Source organism: Nannospalax galili, unplaced genomic scaffold, assembly GCF_000622305.1.
Source record: "Nannospalax galili isolate Female #2095 unplaced genomic scaffold, S.galili_v1.0 scaffold1157, whole genome shotgun sequence".
Lineage (NCBI taxonomy): Eukaryota > Metazoa > Chordata > Mammalia > Rodentia > Spalacidae > Nannospalax > Nannospalax galili.
The window spans coordinates 634088-656362 of NW_008340118.1; the positions used below are offsets into that span (position 1 = coordinate 634088).

At 49.9% G+C, this 22275-nt stretch overlaps 1 protein-coding gene across 2 annotated transcripts in view; it reads left to right on the forward strand.

Annotated features, from left to right (window-relative positions):
- Positions 1-22275, forward strand: part of Rps6ka2 (ribosomal protein S6 kinase A2) — a 154422-nt gene that overhangs the window by 54254 nt on the left and 77893 nt on the right. For both annotated transcript variants that reach the window (XM_029564520.1, XM_029564521.1), the window contains exons 3-4: positions 12612-12728; positions 20219-20300. In XM_029564520.1, coding sequence (XP_029420380.1) covers positions 12612-12728; positions 20219-20300 — 199 coding nt within the window. The remainder of the gene's footprint in view (positions 1-12611; positions 12729-20218; positions 20301-22275) is intronic.

The following is a 22275-nucleotide window of genomic DNA, read 5'->3' on the forward strand; positions in this document are numbered from 1 at the left end:
CCTAAACCTGTTCATCCTCATGGCCTGCTGCCAGGCCTAGCCTGGAGAGTGCTGATCTTTTATGATCCCCATGCTGTTAGCACATATTCACGGCTCAGATTAATTTTAGCATCAGAATACAGTTGGCTTCTCTTTAGCACTTCCCCATTGTTTAAAACAATTTCACAGGGTAGACCATAAAAGGTGCCTTTAGTAAGATTCCTGTGGAAGACACTGTCCTCCAGAGGCTTGCTAAAGGGTCTTTTGAGAGGCAGTAAAACTGAATCTATTCTTTCAAAAGGGGGACTGTCTGTGTGTTCAAACCAAAGCACTGAAATCTGATGGGAGAGGGTGGAGGGGTTTGTTCACCTCACCAGAGCTCCACAGAGACTCAGCCAGAAGGACTGGAAATGAGTCTTTTAATCAAGCCTTGCCCACTGTGCTGGCCAGTTACTACACTTACTGGTGAAGAGGGACCCTCAATTGTAGAACTGCCTCCATAGACTGCCTATGGGCATGCCTGTGGGGACATGTTCTTGATTGCTGATTGCTGCTTAGCCCACTGTGGGAGGTGCCATCCGTGGGCAAGTGGGTCTGGGCTGTATAAGAAAGGAGAACCTGTGCTGAGAGCCAGCCAGTAAGCAGTGTTCCTCCATAGTCTCTGCCTCATGTCCTGCTTCCAGGCTCCTGCCCTGCTTCAATTCCTGCCTTGGCTTCCCTCAGCGATGGACTGTGATCGGGAGTGTGAGGTGAATTAACCCCCTTCACCCCAAGTTAGTTTTGGTCATGGTGTTTATCATAGCATCAGAAAAGCAAACTAGAACACTCACTTTGCTGAAGGACCATGCTATGGCCTTGGTTCCCTGGCTATGGACTCTGTAAGTAGGACTGAGCTAAAGTCTCTTAAGTCATTGAGGTGGCTCTAGAGTCACTTAAGAGATAGCCTCTGGGCATACCCATGAGGAAGTTTACAGACTGGGTTAAGTGAGGTGGGAAGACCCACCCTAAATGTGAGCAGCACCATCCATGGACTGGAGTTGTTCTGCATATAAGGGACAGAGGCGGCTGAGCGCCAGCATTCATCGGCCTGCTTCCCACCTGAGGAGGTGGCACGGCGGCTGCCCCACCTCCTACCTCTGTGCTTCCCGCTGTGATGGACTTCACCCTTGAGCCGCCAGCACAATAACCCTTTTCTTCCTTGTGTTGCTTTTGTTAGTTATTTTGCCACATCAAGAAGACAAGTACTAGTAGAGTCAGTCAAGGGATGTCTTTGAGGAAGCTGCATGGCCCTTTGAGTGGCTCAGCTATGCACAGGGACCATGTGTCCTAAGGCCTCAGCCCTTCCGGGAGGCCAGGGTCTGTTGAAGCTGGATGTGCCTCTCCAGGATCACGCCCACGGGGTCATTTGCTGGGAGGAAAGGGTTGCCCCTCCTTAAATGATGTTTCAGCACATAATCTCTCGTGGCAACTGACCTCAGGAAGATGTGCACAGACCTTTGTGTGTGGGCTTCTGGTCCATCCGGACCTGCCATGTGCGTTATCAGAATGGCCACCACAGAAAGAAAATCTTCAACCACTTCAGATTGAAGAACAAGTATGATGGAAAGGCCTAGAAGGCTCTAAAAACACACCCAAGAAGCCGTCAGCTCTTGTCTTGATTCCCTTCAAAAACTCTAAAATTCGAGCTGGGACAAGAGAGGAGGGTGAGGGCAGCAGCAGGTAGTCCCAGTGATGAAAAGTGCAGGGCCAGAGCTGCCCAGTGTCAGGTGCTGGGCTGCGAGCTGAGGGGGAGGGCAGAGGAGAGGCCTCCATCATGTCTGCTGCCCCCAGATTCAGTCTGAAGCTCAGAACCCAGAGCACTGACCGGTACAGCTGTGTCTGTTGCTGAATGAGGTGAAGACATGGGAATTGACTGGACATGTGTGGGGACTGGGCACGTGGGATGGTGTTACAGCTCATAATCCCACAGTGGGCAGAGGTTTGCATAACTCAAGAGGAAGGGTGCTAAAAATGGGCCAATGCCTTCATGGGCGGGTTGTACACTTTTCTTGGGAAACGTCTCTCATTTTGTGTATGTGCGTATGTTACGTGTGTGTGTGTGTGTGTGTGTGTGTGTGTGTGTGTGTGTGTGTGTAGGGGGTGTGCTCACCTATGCATGTGCATGGGGAGGCTAGGGGTAAACTTTTGCTGTCTTCCTCTTTTGTTCTATCTATTTATTTATTTTAATTTGATTTGGGGTGGGGGGTTGAGGCAGGGTTTCCCTGTAGCTCCAGCTGGTGTGGAACTCACTATTTAGACCAGGTTGGTTCTGATCTCACAAAGATCCACCTGCCTCTGCTTCCCAAGTATTGGGATTAAAGGAGAGTGCCACCAAGCCAGGCTTTTATTCTTTTTATTTTGGGGGACAGGCACTCTCATTGAACCTGGAGCTTGCTATTTCAGCTAGACTGGCTGGCCAGTGACCCTCTGGGATCTGACCTGTCTTTGAGCCCCCTCCCATGCTGGTGTTACAGGCACATAACACTGTACTTGTCTTTCCGTGGGTGCTAGGCATCTGAACTCAGGTCCTTGGGCTCATATAGCGAGCACTTTGTCCAATGAGCCATCTCCCTGACCCTGGTAGTCCACATCTCTGAGTCTGTCACTGGCCTTGGAGAAAAGCAAGCAGCAGAGCCTGGAGCATGGCTCATGGCTCATGGCTCAAGGCTTACGGCTCACAGCTCACTGAAAGTTTCTGTAGCCTGGGTTGGTCAGCAAGCAGGTCACCAGGGGTTAGGCACTCACAGCCCAAAGTTCGTCCTTCAGGTTCAACCTAGAAAGTGATGATCTCTCCCTCTCCACGTGCACATTTCCACCTCATAATTCACAAGTGGGTAAAGTGCATGTGTCAGTTGGGTGGCAGATACTTCATGGAAACAGTGCTATAAGAGATATTATAAGTATTAAAATAGCATAGTTATGTTTAAAAATTCTAGACGTCCAGCCTATAAAAGCCAAGCCAAATAGCATCATTAAAACATTTACAGTGATTTGAAGTTTTCATAACTGGTGATACCACCCTTTATCAGATAGCAAGCCCACAGGACCACAGCTTGGGCTGGGATCTTGATTTCTAGATGGAGTCAGTTCTGTATAGGCAAGCATGAGGGCTGAGGGCCACGCCTCCTGACCAGGCAGCCAGCTGACTAGGGCGGATGGGAGAGAGCACCAGGGGCTGAGGGTGGAAGTCCTGAGAGTCCAGAGACATAGATGTGCAGGGGTGGGGCAGTCCATGCCATACAGAAGAAACAACCCTGCAGGAAAAGGGTCCCACAGAAGATGTGGGTCTACGGCTTTTCCAGGAAAAGCCAGGAGAAGGTGAATGTGAGGGAAAGGGGGGCAGAGAGGTCCGTTCTCCTGTGCCCCCTGCCAAGTGTTTCTGGGCTGGATCCTAGGAAGGCTTTGCTGTGATCCCAAGTCTAAGACCTGGCACATAGTCCTTTTCTGTCATACTTGTGGTAAAATACTGTGGTCATGTGTTGTCCCCTTGAGTTGTCCCCTTGACACACTAGCATGCCTTCTTGTGGTTACTGGACAAACACCCCTACCCACCCTGTAATGTCCAGTGTCTCTACCTGCCATTTGTCTATAGTGAGGGCGGGGCAGGGTGGGACTGAGCCATAAAGGAAAGTGCTTCCTGAGTTGGAGAACCCCGGGCTCCTATGGTGCTTACATTTCGCCTTCATGCTACTCCATTGCTTGGCTCTGCGGGCCTCATCAGAGCCTCCTGCCTGCTTGCCCCACCAGGGCCTGATGTCTGCTACCAGACCTGTGTCGTGGTTCTCCAGATGTATCCCAAGTGCCCCCCCCACCCCCGGCCGCGCTTCCAGGCTCAAATCTGGGATCTGGTCCACAGAAAAAGAGCCAGAGCTAGTGGGGATGTGAGTTTCTTGCCCACCTCCAACTGGTAATTTTCCTGAGGCCAGCCAGCCTCCTGACTGCACTGGGATAAGCCTTGCCTGAGGGTTCCTTCCTGAAATGTGGAGGGAGTAAAAAATGAACACGATGAGGACAGAATGTGGCTCAGTGGTGCAGCATTTCCCTTGCATTCAGGAAGCCCTAAGTTCAAGCTAAATTCTCAACAGACAGACAGACAGACAGACACACACACACACACACACACACACACACACACACACATACACACACATTAAAGAATGTGATTCTGTCCCTGACCCTGAGTAAGTTTAGAATCTGCTGGACAACAAAGATCTGCTAACTAGTTACTAAAACAAATGTCAGAATTCTCAAGTGTAGTATGCCTGTTTCCACCAGGCTGAGCTGTCTTTGGGGTACCCAGCAGCGGCCCAGGGCTAGGCTCTCAGGAGTGATTCAGGTGTGTCTAAGTAGTGTTAACAGTCTTCTTGGCTTATATGTGTCTACACTTCCTTCAACAGAGCCACTCTAATGGAATCCTCATGTTCCTGTTTGCATGCCTTCATTGTGCTGGGTTATTATCTGTGGTATTATAAGACACTTGTTAAGACTCGAAGGAAATGCTAAAGATAATTCTTGGACAGTAGAAGTCTGTTACTTCCACTGAGGCACATTGAAATGTATGTTCAAAATCCAGTAACCCAGACAGTCAGGAATAGATCCTCCTTGTCCCAGGACCCACAGCGTCAGGTGCACTGAGCGATTCTCAGCCTGTTCTCTCCATGGGTGTCACTGTGGCCTGACAGCAGGTGTGGGTCAGTATATCGGGACTGGTCCAGTCCCTCTTCCCCACACCCTGGGAGTCTAGGGTATCTGCGGGCCCACTGGCCTCAGCTGAGCACGAAGCTCAGTCTAAACAGGTCGCTTTGGGGTCTTGCAGTCCTGGTGACAAGCCCATGTGCTTTGCCCACATGCCATCGTGTCCTGCTCTCAGCACCAGTAGAGGATCACTACTGTTCGCTCTTACCGGATACGAGATGTCACTCATGCTTAGATTTTCTGTCACACATAGGGAACCATGCTTACTTAATTTATTCATAAAGACAAGCTCAGTAGCCAAGTCTCCATTTGAGACTTCTAGGCATGGCACTTCACAACAGTGTCGTCATAAACTAATTCTTCTAAGAAAAGCATTTGCCCACTTGGCCTAAGGCTTCTCTCATTCTGCATATTCTGATGTGAGCACTTCGGGGTTTGGGTGACACACTTGAAAAGTGAGTCGGTGCCAGTAGGACTCCGCTGTGATGTGTTCCTTCCTGGATAACCCCTAGACAGGACACACACCTACAACCTGGAAGAGGAGAAATGGAACAGAGACTAGCACATGGCTTTAAGAGGCTAGCAGCTCCAAGTTCACTTATGCCTTCTTCACATCCAGCATTCATGGTCCAAGGAGGCAGGCACACTGTCCCACATGGCTTTATGAGGCTGGCCAGTGGCCTAGGAATGAATTAGTTATAAGGTCTGAAATGAGGTTAAAATTTACATGGTCTAGTGGAAACTTGGGAGTAACCATTCTTTTAAAAGTTCAAAATATAATAAGAAAAACATGCCACCCTGTGGGAAGAAGTGGCTGAGTGTTGAACTTAATCACCTGTGTCAATTACTTCAAGAATCGTGCTAGGGTGTTCCATATACTCCACCCACACCCCAAGCCCTGCTCTAGACCGTGTGCTGGGGAGAAAGCTGTTCTCAGCTATAGATTAGTTCCCACGAGCTGACTGACCCAGCTGCATGTTCTAAGTTCTGGGTAAGAGCCAAGAATACAAATTGCAGTGGGGAGCTGCACAGCTCATCCCTATTCTTGTTCTGAGAAAGAAGAACAATTGGGAAATGTTCAAGGCAGGTGGTCGTAGGTTGGTTTTCTTTCTGAAATGCCTCAGCTTTCTGCCAGGTCTACATAGAGCAGTCCAGGTATAGTGTCTTCCGGTAGTGGGAGAATCCAAAGGTATGGTGATGTGAAGACTCTTGGCAGCTGATGCTCCAAGGGAGACTGTTGCTTTGACTGGGAGCACTCTATTGGCTGGATTAACCCTGAGGTTCCTTCCTACTCTGTCCAGAGTGTTTGCCCCTTGTGGACAGCACCAAGGTCAGCCATTCGTTTAAGTGCATCATTTTTCTTGTCTTGTATTAAGAAGCTGAACCAAAAAGTTTGAATGTACATGAGTCAGTGGCCTAGGCACACTCAATACCTCCAAGTACACACTCAGCCCATTGTGAGGGTTTAAAGCTTAGCAGTTACTTTTGTCTCTGTTCACACACTGAGGCAGTGAAGTCATTCAGTCCCCCACTGTCAGTAGAGCCGCAGGTGAGTGCACAGCTGATGGAGTGCCTCAGAGCCCTGCAGCTGTTGCAGGGACAGCAGTCTGCTTCCACAGGTCAGGGCATGGGAGGTGCTGGTCTGTCACTTCCATCCGGCAACTGGGGTTAGCACCCTCATCGGATGGGGTTCCTAACTGCGTTTCCGTCCAGTCCGTTTAGTATAAATAATTAACTTTTTGACATCCTGTGACCAGAGCTGTACCACCACCAAAGTCTTGTTTGTGGTGGACAGATTGTGTGGCCATGCACCTGCATGTGTTGCATATGCCATCAGTATGATGGAGTTTTAGCAACTTTTCTAGTATAATTTCCTCAAACTTAAAAGTGCATGTATGATACAAATAATGACCTCGAGGTGGTGGACAGTGTTCACTTCATCTTATGCAGTAGATACGGAAGGTCTCTAAGGATGCTGAGGTCATGTGCATACTGACTTGCAGACTAAAGCTGTGAGCAGGGCAGCTCAGAATTGTCGGGGCCAGAACGTGAGTATGACACTTTCATCTAAAACCATCTCACAAAGTGCTGCTGATTTCTGCTGCTTGCTAAATAAATGCTGTATACCAGGCACTTGGCTGGGTGGAGAGTGTACATCAGAGAGTAAACGGGCATTGATGCAATACATGACCTGCCCCAGGGGGAGTCTAGGCATACTGCAATGGAGGCTGCGTTTCAGCCCAGCTTACCCCAGGGTCTCTTGGGAAGGTCCGCCAGGTCAGGATGTTTCTTCACAAGCAGGTCACAGGCATGATGACCAATCGTGCAGTGCTGGACTCCACCTGTCGTGGAGGTTTTGGTTGGTCACATTCGCTGTGGCCTTGGCTGTGGATCTTCCAGTTCTTGGTGCTTGGTACTTACAAGGAAGTAGAAATACTGATCACATGCATAATTGTGTTCTGAGGTGTGTGTGTGTGTGTGTGTGTGTGTGTGTGTGTGTGTGTGTGTCCGGGGGAATGCTGTGCTATGTAAACAGATCTAGTTTGAGTCCTGCTTGACAGTCTTGCTCTGTGCTTGTGACTGGACGTCTACCAGTTTGGGCTTGTGTGAATTTCAGCAGTTAGCCTGGTTCTATCCAGGTCTTTCTTTTGTGCTAGGTCCCCAACCCTGACAGCTATGCAGACCAAGGGTAGAGAGCTGTGCCATGTTGGTGTGGGGAGCTAAATCTATTTTTTTTTAATTTTTCTCTTTATTTCTTTAATAAAGTGTTTAATAATCTTAAAAAATGTGAAATAGCAGGGCGTGGTGGCGCACACCTTTAATCCCAGCACTCGGGAGGCAGAGGCAGGAGGATCTCTGAGAGATCAAGGCCAGCCTGGGCTTGTGAGTTCAGGACAGCTGGGGCGACAGGGAGACCCTGTCTCAAAAAGACCAAAAATAAAAAAGTGAAATAACCAAATTGACTTCAAAGAAAAGGAAAGAGCGAGAGAAAAAAGAAGGGGGGAGGAAGAGGGAAGGAAGAGAGGAATGAGGAGGAGAGAGGGAGGAGGAGGGAAGAGAGGGAGGAGGGAAGAAGGGACAGAGGGAATTATTTAGTTGACTCCTTTGGGTGAGGTTTTTGTCCAGAAGTTTTCATCAGTTTCAGACATGAGTAAAACCACACATTGCTCCTGAAATTGCTTGAACTTCATTCCAAGGTCTGCAGTTGATTTGAGCTGGATTCTGCCTGTGAGAGTCATTGGGATAGCAAAGCTTGTGTGCAGCCCCCGCAGCAGCAGCGTCACGCCTGTTCTGACCCTCTCCTGATCCCATAGCTGTCTCCACCAAAGACCATAAAGATGGTCTACTTAGAGGAAGTGAAAACATAACTGAAGTCAAAGTGCGGAGCAGGGCTTTTCCAAAGAGTGCAGGGCAGAGCTCTTCCAGACAGTGCGGGATAGGGCTCTTCCAGAGAGACTGTGTGGGACAGGGCTCTTCCAGAGAGTGCAGGGCCAGAGAGTGCAGGGCAGGGCTCTTCCAGACAGTGCGGGATAGGGCTCTTCCAGAGAGACTGTGTGGGACAGGGCTCTTCCAGAGAGTGCAGGGCCAGAGAGTGCAGGGCAGGGCTCTTCCACTGCTCCCTGTCCACCTCCTTCAGAGGGCATATGAGCCCAGCAGTCACTTGTAGAACTGACTGCCACTGCTGGGCTGGTGTTGCTTCTGACTGCTAGAAAAGCTGAACCTTCCCTTCCGTTCCTGCCTAGAAAGCCAGTTCAGTGAAATGAGTGTGCTTCACTTGATTCAGAAGTCTGTGCTTGGCAGTAGGCCCTGATGTTACATTCTTATAGTATTTTTTATTACTGTATATGTGTATGTTCCTGTAGAGGACAGAAGAAGGTGTTGGATTCCCAGAAGCTGGAGTTACAGGCGGTTTTGGATCTTCTCAAGTAGGTGCTGGGAATGGAGCTCAGGTCCTCTGGAAGAGAGCAATTATATTTAACCACTGAGGCGTATCTCCAATCCCCCTTAATTTTACTTTTAAAGACATTTTGTTGCTGCTTTTTTGTTGGTTTCTGGTAGAGTGTTACCAACCCGCCCTATCCTTCTCCTCCTATGAACATGCTGGCCCCTGAAAGTGTGCATAGCTGTCCTCATTGCTCGGACTGAGGCTCTACATGCACCATGCTTGGATACTCTGTCCCTGTGCTCAGAGGGATCTTGCATGCCAAGTACTGAGACTCCATAGATTTTAAACCACCAGATCTTTCTTTTCTACCTATTACTTATTTGCATACAGAAACACTACTTTCCCCCTATTGGTTTCTGTGTCCTTTTCCCTTGTAGCAAGTTATCTGATCTTAAGTGCAGCTGGACATATTAGCAACCTTGGGAATCCACAGAGACGTTTGGGGACGTGGCTTTGTGGTATCAAGTTTTCTTCTACAGAAAACTGGTCACCTTGATCAGTTTCACATTTTTAGAGAAGAAATTTAGAAAACAAGGGAAGAAGTTAATTGCTTACTGGCTCCCATGGCACAGTCAGTTGGTACATGGCACTTACACAGCAGTACACTTGCAGGAGAATGGATCCCTTGTATTTTCCTTAGCTCTGTATGTTGCCTTCTAGATGGACTGAGAAGGGTCTTGCTGGACTTAACCCATACCAGTGGAAGACAGGTCCTGAGTCCTTGCAGGTTCATGTGTTTGTGGGTGTGCCCACTTCTACCCTGTGGCATTGTCTGTGGGAGGGAGGCCCTGAAAACATGGGCTCCACCCCCACCCCCACAGCTTGCAGGAAGCCCCATTTGCATGTGTAAATTCATAAAACTACCCATAGACTGAGGCTTCCAGAAGGTAGAAGGGAAGATAATGCGGGGGAACCAGCAGACAGTGGCGCGAAGAGATCAGACTGAGGAAGGTGGAGGTTTCACCAGGAAACCGAGAACAGGGCAACAGGAAGATTGATCTCACCTTAGTGACCTCGTCAGCAGGGAGGGAGAAGAGTAAACTTCGAAGGGAGGAAGTGGATGCTGGATTTGTCCGGGTCTCACAGTTGCCGCCTACCACTCTTCACTACCCCTATTGTAGGAATCACAATTTAGCTGAGATGGAACTCTGAGGGACCTGGGAGCTACCTTGTGAGACTCCTCTCTGAAGAAGAAAGCCCTGGGCAACCAGTCCAGTCCTTCTTACTGTCCTACGGGGGCATGGCTGCCTCTGTGACTACTCTTGTGCGCCCAATCACTTTTCTTCTGTAGGAGAAGGCAGAGATGACACTCCAGGGTAGCTGGGGGGGGGGGCTAAGTGCTGTGATTGCCCTTTCTGTCCCCTGGGGACCCTGCCACCCTCAGTTGAACATCAGGATGTGGCATACTGAGCATCACCAGGGCTGTAAGTAGACCCCAGGTCACTGACCCTCTACCCTGTGTTTACCACCCTGCTGATGAGCATCTTCTGCTGTCTTGACAAATCATTTGCTCACTGTCCCCAACCCCCCTTTTTTGTTCCCACCCTTTCCCCTGGCTTCCTCCTGTGATTCCATGACTTCCTCCTGCCCCTTCCCCAGGCTTCCTCCTATGATTCCATGACTTCCTCCTGTGATCCCATGACTGCCTCCTGCCCCTCCCACTGGCTTCCTCCTGTGATCCCATGACTTCCTCCTGTGATCCCATGACTTCCTCCTGTGATTACATGACTTCCTTCTATGATCCCATGACTTCCTCCTGTCTCTCCCACTGTCTTCCTCCTGTGACTCCCTGACTTCCTCCTGTGATTCCTGCAGCCTTACTCTTCAGAAAACCGTCTTTGTTTGCCCTCCTGTGACTCCCTGACTTCCTCCTGTGATTCCAGGCTTCCTCCTGTGATTCCTGCAGCCTTACTCTTCAGAAAACCGTCTTTGTTTGGCCTGGAATCCAGCCAGTTCCTTGCTCCCTGCCTGATTCCCACTCCAGCTGCTGCTGGACTCTGCCGTTCTGCCTGCATTTAGCCCCGGAGAAAGGAGAGAGGGCTGCGCAGAGATGCGGTCCCAGAAAACGACTAGCATTGCAGCTGGTCCTGTGATGTCATGTCACGTCCACTCACTGGCAAGGGCAGACACTTTTGCTGAGACATGTAAGGGGTGACTTAGCAGAGAAAAGAAGGCCCTGGGACTCAGCCCACACCTCTCAGAAGTCTCCTAGCCTTTGGACAGAGTACAGGCCACTGAGCCTTGATCTGGACCCTGGCATGACATGATCTGATTTATGTTTGGGCTCCTCCCCTGGGATGTCTTTGAACAGAGCACTCGGCTTATTCGAAAGAAGGAGGTGCACAATCTGTGTGCTTTTCCTTTATATAGTGCCTGCTAAGTTTTTCACAGTGAGGGGCATAAGCCTGCCAATATAGCAAGCTTTATAGGTGGCAAAGACCCAATCAAGACCACCAGGCAATCAGCAATTGGCCTTCGATGGAGCTGGAGCTCTTCTGGCTGCTGGCCTCCAAGTCCCACGGCAGCTGCTGCTTTTGGGTTCCTGGAGAAGGTAGAGAAGCCTCTTTCCCCAGGAACTTCCTCTTCTAGCAGTTACACTGATAACCAGAGCTCCTGCCAAAACAGCTGAACATGCTGGGTATCTTAAAAATATCTAAATGCATTAGTGATTTGGGAGGTCAGCAAGGAAGACTCAGAGCCCAAGTCTGCTACTGCAAGAACCTGGGGGGAAGCTGACTTTGCCTGGGGTACAGGTAACACCTTCTAAGCTTGGGGTTGATTTTTCTCATCTCCCAGGCCAGGGAACTGACAGCACTGCGTTCCAGGCTTGCCCTGGGGAACCTGTGCCCCATACAACCTAGGCCGAGACCTCTGGGTCATTATTTGCATTTATAAGTAAAAAAATGTTCACAGAGTAAACAATCCCCGAAGCTGCAGAAATCTGCATGTTCCCCGTAAGTGTCCGAAGCACTGGCCACTCACTTCCTACAACGTACTGTGGCGTATAAGTGAAGCAACTACAGCTTCGTTGGCATTTGATCTTGGGCTGAGTTCTAGAAGTGCTTGGTTCTGGTGTCAGTTCTTCAGTGGAGGCCCAAGTCTAGCGCTTCCTACAACGTACTGTGGCGTATAAGTGAAGCAACTACGGCTTCGTTGGCATTTGATCTTGGGCTGAGTTGTAGAAGTGCTTGGTTCTGGTGTCAGTTCTTCAGTGGAGGCCCAAGTCTAGCCTCCAGTTGTGTAACTCAAGTATTGGGAAGAGTTTTGAGGAAGAGATGAGTTGTAGGGAGGCGTGCATGCTTCCTACTGGCCATTTCGGGATGACTTCCTAGCCTGCCCCTTCCGATGTCACTTAGCATCTCCTTCTAGTGTCAGGATGACACCTGCTTTCTAGCTGCCCCACTTCTAGACAGGGTTGGTGGTGGGGCAGAGCCTGCATCCCAGGGAAACAGGATGGCATGTGACTTCAGGACGGAAAGCCTGTGGAGGACATCACATCTTAGTGATTGCTATGAGGGTTTTGTAGAGATGGACTCTTTTGCAGTGTTATGTACATTATCTGTGTCAAAACCACCAGGGAGTGAGTTAGAGAAGAAATTGTCTACAATTTCCCCCATGTAGGAGCCTGTCTGGGCCTTCAATGCCCAGAGGTGCAGGCACCAAAGCCAGATGCCCTCTGGAGGCTGTTTCCCACACTAAGTACATTATGGGTTTCATGGAGATGCGGCTAAGATTTCCCTGGTGTACTGGTAGGAACCAATGACAGAAATCTCTGGACAGAAGACCATAACTCAAAGGTCCTGTGCCAGCAGTTATGGGTACACATGACAACCTCAGTCCCCCGTGCTGGAAGCCCAAAGTGTAGCCAAATTCCCAGCTTCAGGGGAGGGTGGCGGTGGATCTCGGGGGCCCTGGCTCGCTGTCCTCACCACGTGTTGCTTCTCTCTTGCAGGAAGAAGGCATCGTGAAAGAGATCGACATTAGCCACCATGTGAAAGAAGGCTTTGAGAAGGCAGACCCTTCCCAGTTCGAGCTGCTGAAGGTTTTAGGACAAGGATCCTATGGAAAGGTGAGTTAAAGGATTGGTCCTGGTGAGTCTAACTGAATGAGAGGAAGCCCTGGCCAGGCCTGGTAGAGTTCAGGTGGGCCTCGCATGGCACTGCCCATGTTAGGTAAACCTGTGCTTGTCAGAACTGTGAATACCTTGGCCCAGTTGGAACCCTGTGACCCAGAGCCTTGCAGAACCAGAATGCCCACACTCCTTCCTCTTTCAGTGTCATCCCAGCTTGGGGTTCGTCACTAGATGAGCCAGTCTACTGAATTCAAGCCAGTGAGTCTTAAAGACTACACCTCAAAAGCCCTTTTCAAAAGAAAGGGAGAGACAAGAGAATAAGAAGAAGGAACAGAAAAAAGAAAAAACCCGGCATTCTCTGGGTTGGCCCACATAGCTGTCACTCAGGAACCAGGAAGTAGCCTTGTAGCCTCCTCTTCTCCTCACTGGGTCAGTGCACAGCAGCTTTCCCTTGGACACCTCAGTTTCCTCACCTAGAAAATGAAGCAACGTGGCTTCCTTTGCATAGCTGTGCTGTGGATTGAGTAAGTCTTGGATCCCAGCTGGCAGTTGCCCTAGAAGGGTTCATGTGTGGAAACTGCTCCCTTCCTTTCTCTCCTCTCTAATGAAGCTGTAGTAACACCTGATTCCTTTCATACCTGATTCAGGAGGTGAGAAGCGATGTCTCTGTACTCAGGCCCCACCATGAGCAGTGGCATCTCTGGTGCTCTTAGTTAAGGTGATGGGCTGGCTCCAGCACAGTCCTCATGCTCTGTGTCCTTGGCACTAGCAGCTGGATGGGCAGATGCTGACAGCCCGACTGCTGGAATATATGACCTGAAGCGCACCACGAAGCCAGCACTTCCTGGAGTGAACGGAACCGTCCTGTCCCTTTAAAATAGCTCTTTTTGTGCCACACGTGGACATTTGCCAAATCTTGCTAATCTTCACATGAGCGTGCCAAGAAGAAGTTTGGCCTGGTCCAATCTTATTCACGATTGGTATTATGCCAAAGCCTGGGGTAATCACCTTCAGACACCCTCAGCTGAGGTTTCAGGAGTCTCACTGACACCCGCAGCTGAGGTTTGGGGGAGTCGCTCATTGACATCCTCAGCCAACAGTTCTGGAATTTCTTACACACCACATTGATATGATTATTTGCTAAACTTACCTTTGTTGTGTTTATGAGGTAGAATGCTTTCCTTCTTTTTTTCCCACATGTTAATGTAACAAGGAATCTGTTTACACTGATGTGTATTGCCATATTGTCGTTTGGGTTTACAAAATGGCTTTTAATAGGGTTCCTGTGGTTTATGAAGTAGTGAAAAAGAGATCTCAGTCTCTCATGATGTACACAGCCATTTCAGAAAACAGAAGACAGAGCCGATCGGAGGTTGGAGTTGAATGGCTTGACATTAATGAGAAGTGGAGGGGAATGGGAGGAGCTAACTCTTCCTCTAAGAGCCAAGATTTAAAAATAGACAAGCGTCCTCTCCCTTCCTGCCTTCCAGAGGCATTGCCCACGTGCTTCTCATGAGAGGGAAGCCTCCTGCGCAGGCCTGTGTCAGTGTCAGCAGAATGGCCTGTCCCAGGACAGGACATGCTGGGCAGAAGTGCTCCTCTGGGCTGCTTGACTCTGTGCTGTGACTCTTGTTATGTTGTGGCTGCTGCAGCTCCACCTGCGTGCCTGGGGCCAGGAAGGCAGGAAACGTCCTCAGCTCCACAGAAGTATAACCAAAGTTCAGATGTCTAGTCAGCAGTCTACCTGCATAAGAACTGCCCTGAACACATCTTGCTTGGGAAAGAGGGTATTAAAACTTAGGGAGAGGGTCTGAGCACGTAGCTCAGTTGGTAGAGTACTTGCCTTGCATTCACAAAGCTCTTGGGAGATAGACGCTGGAAGATCAGAAGTTCAGGGTTATTCTCAGCAACATATTGAGTTCAAGACCAGCCTGGGCTACATGAGATCCTGCCTTTAAAACAACAGGAGAAAAGGCTTTCCCACGGTCTTCCTGCAAACTTTCCATTCTAACTTCGCTTTTTTAAAAACATTGCTTTGAAATAAAAGTGTGGCTGAGCTGTCTTGACATAACACCGGTGGCATGTCACACACCCCCGCCCCTCAGTTTCTAACCTTATGTAGATGGGTGGAACCAAGGAATGTAGCTGGGAGGGTGGCAGTCAGGGGAGAGTGGATGAGGAGACAGTGGACATGTAGGCTGCAGTGAGGTCCCTTGGGGATCCCTGCCTGGCCAGCGTGGCTCCTCCTTGCCCTGGCACTGTCCAGGAAGTGAAGTTCGAGTCTCCTCAGAGGGCTGAACTGAATGGGCCTTGGAAGAGTCAGGGCCATTGTGGAAGCTCAGCTTAGACCGCCCTGGGACCTGCATCAGCAGCGAAGGAGTTACAAATGCACGCTGCATTGACCAGACAGATTTTCTGTTAGGAGTTTTTCCTAAGAGCAGTATGAGTGGCAGACTGGGGAGCCAGCCCTGGCCTGATTAGTCCACACTTTTGTTCCTCTCTGAAGACAGATACACTGTGTCCTCACCTACAGATGCAGAGCAGCTTATTTCTACACTGAGGAAGGTTCTGGGCTGAGCCTGGACACCACGGTCCCCAGGGCAGGCCATGCTTGGAAGGGACGTGCGCCAGGCGGCTGTGCCCGAGTGTCGGCCCCACTGCCGAGCCGAGACGCTCAGTGCTCTATTTGAACTGAAGTTGCGTGCCCCTTCTCTCACGGTGCTGGGTGACCCCCGCCGGGCCCTCCGCTCACCACAGGGAGAACTGCTGCAGTGTCTCTGATTCTGGGCACTTAGTGGCAGCACATCAACACCGTTAATATCAATGGAATGAAGTGTTTATGTTCCTTTAAAAAGCAGACGCAGAAATCCAATTGGAAAAGACAGGTGTGAGCACTAGCCAGTGTCATCAGTGGTCTCATCAGTAAAGTCTGGAATATGGTAAGGAAAAAGTGTTCAGTGTTCAGATGCTAATGCAAGAAGAATACCATGGGTTCGAGACTACCTTGGGCTACACACTGAGTTCCAGGCCAGCCTAGGCTATAGGACAAGACTTTGTCTCAATAGAATTTAAAAGTGGGGTCGGAGAGATGGCTTAGCAGTTAAGAGGACTAATTGCTCTTGTAGAGGCCCTGGGTTCAATTCTCAGTACCCACATGGTGGCTAATAACTGTCTGTAACTCCAGTTCCAGGGGATCCGATGCCTTCTTCTGCCCTCCGTGGGCATTGCACTTAAACACATGCAGACACACTCATACATGTAGAATAAAAATAATAAAACATTAAAAATAAAATTGAAGAGATTTTGTAATTTGTATTTATGTAATATCTGTTCAGAAATTAGCATCATTTCAAATAAACCGTAGTTGGCGCTGCCCAGTGAGTGTGGCTGTTTCAGCTTGGATGTCAGCAGGATGGGTGGCCACTGCTCCTGGATCATGCCATGCCTTCTGTCTCAACCCATTCTCTTTTGCTGTAACTGAGTTTGCAAAGACTAAAGCTTGAGCAGCTTCTAAAGAGAAGTTTATTTGGCTCCTGGTTCTGGAGGCCAGGAAGTTCACAGTGCTGCTGGCATCTGTGAAGCCCTTCCTGCTGTATCCTAACATGGCACAGGATGTGGGAAAGAACTTGCTTTGTGATAAAAACCACTCCGGAGAGTACCAGCAGTCTTAATCCACTCCAGAGGGCGAAACCCTGACCTAATGCCCCTTCAGCCCTCCCCACCCCCCAGCACTGCTGTGTGGAGATTAGGACTCCAGCAAGGAACTTTGGGGACATGGTCACACCATACCAACTTATATCTTTGGGCATGGGAAAGAGGAGAAGGGTCAGGTGGTCCTGGATGCACCAGACTGGAGCTTCCAAAGCCACCCCGCCCTGCGCTCTGCTTCCTTTCCCCAGGCTTCTTCCTGTAGGGGATTTACAGCTGTTTTTCCTTATGTGGATCTTCACCTGGAGGCTCCTGTGTCACCTATAACGTGACAGAATGGAAGGGTTCATCTTTCTGCCAGCAGAGTCTTACAAGGGCTTGAGCAGGGTACTGTCCTCCTCATGGTGACTCAGTGACACAGCCATGGGTGCAGCTCTGCCCTTGCACACTGGTGTACAGTCACCACAACAGGGAGGTGCGACCAGAATATTCTGAGTGGACTCCTCGGTCCCCACGGTGTCACTGCCTCCACTGTCTGGGTGATAGAGAATGAGGACTTAGCTGCCATGCTCTTATGTGACTGGGAAGGGCTGCAGCCCTCCTGTGATTCATATTCCAGGTGCAGGCACACAATAGCTCTATGTTCTTGACCAGTGTGGGGCCTTAGAGTTTGCATGGGCCTGCAGTACCCGGAAGCACACACAGAAGGTCAGGTCCATGGGCTTTCCAGGGTGGTGAGGCAGTGTTTGGGAAAGAGGAACACAACAGATCACACGTGAGGGCAGCCACCTCTGCTGACAAGTGTATCACAGCCCAGGGTATTGCTCTAGTCTCTGTCACCCAGCAGGGTTTGCATCAGTTAGAAAGTACTTTTTAGAAAATCAGTATTTTATTCATTTGTGGGGAACCTTTTAATAAGAAATACTCAGCATTTTTCTTCACTAATTTGGTTCAAAGCTTACTATCTCCTTAAACTCAGCCTATTGCAATTATCTTTTATTTCATTGATTAATTCCATGATACACATCAAAAAGTGTTTCAGAAAATGTTAAATATCCATACATGTGTGCTTAAGGGCCAGTGAGAAACTGTCTCTTGACTCAGGTTGCCGCTACTAAAATTTTGGTGAAGAAAGTTCAATTAAGAGAAGCTGGTGTCTTGACAAACAGGTAGCTCCTGCTCTATACGGCTAGAGCGCCCCTCATGGACTTCCCTTACAATTCTCCAGTACGGTTTGTTTTTCTTCAATAAGGGTGGAGGTTGGCCCCCCTTTTGGAATCAATACAAAGTTAGTGGCACCAAACCAGGTGCAGGATGATGCCCACCATGGAGATGCAGCAGGTGGATGAAGCTTCTGGGGACCCAGATGCTGTAGAAGGCTTAAATTCCCCACAGTGCAGCAGTGACGGGCACGTCCTTGTCAGATCATTAAAGACAATGACCTAGCTTCATTTCTGTTGCTGTGATAAAATACCCTTTGAGGAAGCAGCTTAGGGGAGAAATGGTTCCTTCTAGCTCATGGTTCTAGGTTACAGTGCATCACTGCAGGGCAGTCACAGAGGCAGGAGGTGGCTGGTCACACCATAGCCACAGTCAGGGCAGAGAGAGGAAGGCATGCCTGTTCACCACTTGCTAGCTTGCACTCAGATCGACCTCTCCCCTCTCACACAGTTCAGCACGTCCCGCCTGAAGAACTGTGCTGAGGCTTCAAACATTAACTAACTGTGCTGGATAGCTTTAGTGTCAACTTGACACACCTGGGTTGAGGGAGTCTCAATCGGGAAATTGCCTCTATTGGACTGGCCTGTGGCCCTGTCTGAGGGGCATCTTCTTGATGAGTGATGTGGGAGGGCCCAGCCCACTGTGGGTGGTGCCACCCCTGGGCAGATGGGCCTGTGTTGCATAAGAAAGCAGGCTGAGCAGGGGCCAGAGGAGCAAGCCTGTAAGCAGCATTCCTCCATGGCTTGTGCTCCAGCTCCTGCCTCCAGGTTCCTGCCCTGAGTTCCTACCTTGGACTCCCTGATGAACTGTGATCTGGGAGATGTAAGACAAATAAACCCTTTCCTCCCCAAGTTGGTAGTGGTCAGAGTGTTTTGTCACAGCAATGAAGAACAAACTAAGACAGAAATTGGTACCAGAGAGTGGGATATTGCTGTGACAGACCTGACCTTGGTGTTTTGGGGAGGACTGTGGAAGTGTTTGGAACTGAGGGCTGGAAAAGCCATTGCGTGCTCAGAGTTGGTTGCAGTGGAGCTTGGAACAGTTATGCTGAAAGAGCTGTAGACGATGGAGGCCTGGCTTGTGAAGCTTCAAAGGGAAACGGAGACCATCAGGGCTGTTTGCGTGAGATTTGGGTTCTGGTCGGCTGGGGCTGAAGAATCAGCTGTGATTAAGAAGAGACCAGAACCTGAAGCAAAACCTTTGCTTTCCTGGGACAATTGATGCTGGTTAGCTGGGGCTGAAAAATCAGCTCTAAGTAACAAGAGACCAGCATCACTGTGGTGGAATCTTCTGGGAGGTATTTCCTCAGGGTCAGCACACAGAGGGGACCCGCACCTCTATTTCAAGCTGGAAGCAGGACTTGGTAATGTGTAAGAGTCTCCTGCATGGTTCTGGTGTTGAAAGCGTGAAGGGGTCACAGAGAGCAGCTGAAGCTTGGCACTCTGAGAGGCCGGGAAAGGCCATAGGTGAAAGTGCAGCTTCAGTTGCAGTGAAGACCCCAGTATTGAAGGGGTCATGGAGAGAAACTGAGGCTTTGCACCCCAAGAGGCAAGAAGAGGCCATTGGTGAAGGTGTAGCCTCAGTTTCAGTGGCGACCCCAGCTTTTTGGAGATGCCGGGACCATGGGACGACCACCAAGGACAGCGGCAGGGGTAGAATGGAGCTGGCCTGGGTCTGCGAGATGAGCTGAGTGTGCTGTGGACGGCAGAGTCAGAGCAGTGGAGCTGCCAGAGCCCTTTGGAGCCAGAAGATCGAGAGTGAATCCCAGATGTCCAGCCTTGAGCTACTTTGCTGGACTTTGGTTTTGCTTAGGTGTGCCCGATTCTTCCCTTTGAAATAAGACAGTACTTGTTTTGGATTTTACAGAAGCCCACCCACAGTTGAGACTTTTAAAAGAGACTATGGACTTTTAAGTGTTTGGATTTTTTAAGGACTGTGGGGTTTTTAAGGTTGTACTGTCTTATGTTGTGATATTAATGTTAACATCATAGTTTGGGGACAAGAATTGGAAACCTTATGGTTCAATAGTGATATGTTAGTGTGTCAAGTTGACACGAAAGCTATCCAGCACAATTGACCCCTTGTCAACTTGACACACCTGGGATGGGGGAGTCTCAATCGGGAAATTGCCTCTATTGGACTGGCCTGTGGCCCTGTCTGAGGGGCATCTTCTTGATGAGTGATGTGGGAGGACCCAGCCCACTGTGGGTGGTGCCACCCCTGGGCAGATGGGCCTGTGTTGCATAAGAAAGCAGGCTGAGCAGGGGCCAGAGGAGCAAGCCTGTAACCAGCATTCCTCCATGGCCTGTGCTCCAGCTCCTGCCTCCAGGTTCCTGCCCTGAGTTCCTACCTTGGGCTCCCTTATGACCTGTGACCTGGGAGTTGTAAGACAAATAAACCCTTTCCTCCCCAAGTTGGTACTGGTCAGAGTGTTTTGTCACAGCAATGAAGAACAAACTAGGACACTAACCTAAGACAATCCCCCACAGACTTGTCCCAGCCAACCCAGTCCCAGTGTAGACAGTCCTTCAATGAGACTTCTTCCCAGGTGATTCTAGATCCTGTCCAGTTGACAGTTAAGCTAATCATCACACACAGCTCCGTTTTCCACTTCTCAGGTGTTCCTGGTGAGGAAGGTCACAGGATCGGACGCTGGCCAGCTCTACGCCATGAAGGTCCTGAAGAAGGCCACCTTGAAAGGTGAGGGTCCCGGGAAAGGGCTGGCTCATTGAGACACATCACCACAGCCTTCACTTAGAACTTGAGCAAATGTTGGTTTCAGGAGCTGCTCCCGGAGGAGGGCACTAGGCACGTCCTCTTGGTGACAAACATAGAAACTTGTCTTGGGTATTTAAACTAGTGGTCTAAAGTTTCCAGTTTGCAGAGAGGCAAAGTGAGAGAAGTTTCCACTATGCCTCTCAGAGGAGAGGCATATTGCATTCATAGCCGTCTTCTGCATCTGTTCCACCCCAGAGAGCCATGTGGGGAAAAGAGCAACGAAGAAGAAGCAGGTGGCTCCGACTGTGCGGCATGACAGTCGGCCCCAACACCACCCGTTACACTGGATTGCTCAGATTCACACAAAATGCCACTCGCCACTGTGTCCCAATGACGGGGGGTTAGACATGCAGAGGAACCGCTGGTTTCCATCCTCTTGCCTGTCTGTCCTCTAAGCAAGGTGTAAGCACTAAACACAGGAGCTAATAATGATGTGAGCCACAGCCACAGCCCAGATCCCACAGCCACAGCCCAGAGCCACAGTCACAGCCACAGCCCAGATCCCACAGCCCACAGCCCAAAGCCACAGCCCAGAGCCACAGTCACAGCCACAGCCCAGATCCCACAGCCCACAGCCCAAAGCCACAGCCCAGAGCCACAGTCACAGCCATAGCCACAGCCCACAGCCCAGATCTCACACCCCACAGTCCAAAGCCACAGCCATAGCCACAGCCTGCAGCCGAGATCTCACAGCCTAGAGCCATAGTCACATCCCATAGTCATAGCCACAGCCCACAGTCCAGATCTCACAGCCCAGAGCCATCACCACATCCCATAATCATAGCCACAGCCCACAGCCTATAGCCGTAGCCCATAGGCAAGATCTCACAGCATACAGCCCATAGCCATGGCCCACGGTCCATGGCCCACAGTCCTTCTCCCAAGCTCAAATTGGAGCTCCCTTTGCCTGCTGTTCTACTCACCTCTCTTTATCCCATCAGTGAGGGAGCAATTTAAGACCATGACCAGAGCAAGAGTGCCACCAGCTTGTTAGTGACATGTGCTTGCCTGGTAGAGGTGGACCTCTCCAGCTGCATGGGCCCCATGGAGCACCCCGGAGCAGGGGCAGCAGAGGGCAGTTCTGGGCTGAGAAGGATGAGGTGGTAGGGGACAGGGGCTGAGAATGTGTGGTTGGTTTTGTGGATGCATTGAGGCTGGTGGAGAAAAGAAGCCTGTTGGGTAACAGTCCAGCTGCTGTTGCTGACGGAGGAGGCAGCAGAGAGGTGAGCCTCCCATGCATGGGGGCTGATCTGGTAGGAGTAGGGTTCCCATGGTTAGGCTTTTTGACACTGCAAGACCCAGATGATGTCAAGAGAACCGTGGATTTGGGTTCTTATAATGCACTGTCCTCAGCAGCAGAGGAGCTGTTCAAAGAGTGTGTCATTCTGTGCCTTCAACTCACTTCCTGTCTAGTCAAGAGGATACAAATACATGCTTTTTGAATGGCATATAAGCAGCAGTGTAGGGCAGTAGATGCATGAATGGAATATAGAGACGCTAAACATCTTAGCACACTAGAGAGAACAAAAGCTCCTTCAGGGAGACAGCTCCAGGTGTATGCGAGCCAAGGCTTAGGGTTAGAGCAGGTGATTATTTTCCATAAGAGAGAGAGATTATATTGACCAGTGTTCAGAAAATGCAAATACTGATTTACCTCTGCCAGCCTGGGTGGAGGTCTGTCACCTGCATGCACTTCTGGAGGCCACTGGAAACACTGATCAGTGCACCACAGGTGCAGAGGGACACAGCCTGGTGTGCAACTTTTTATAAATTGTTCAGTAATCTTTATGTGCACGAAAAAGTCTTTCTCTCTCTCTCTCTCTCTCTCTCTCTCTCTCTCGTGTGTGTGATGATAGATGATAGATAGATAGATAGATAGATAGATAGATAGATAGAT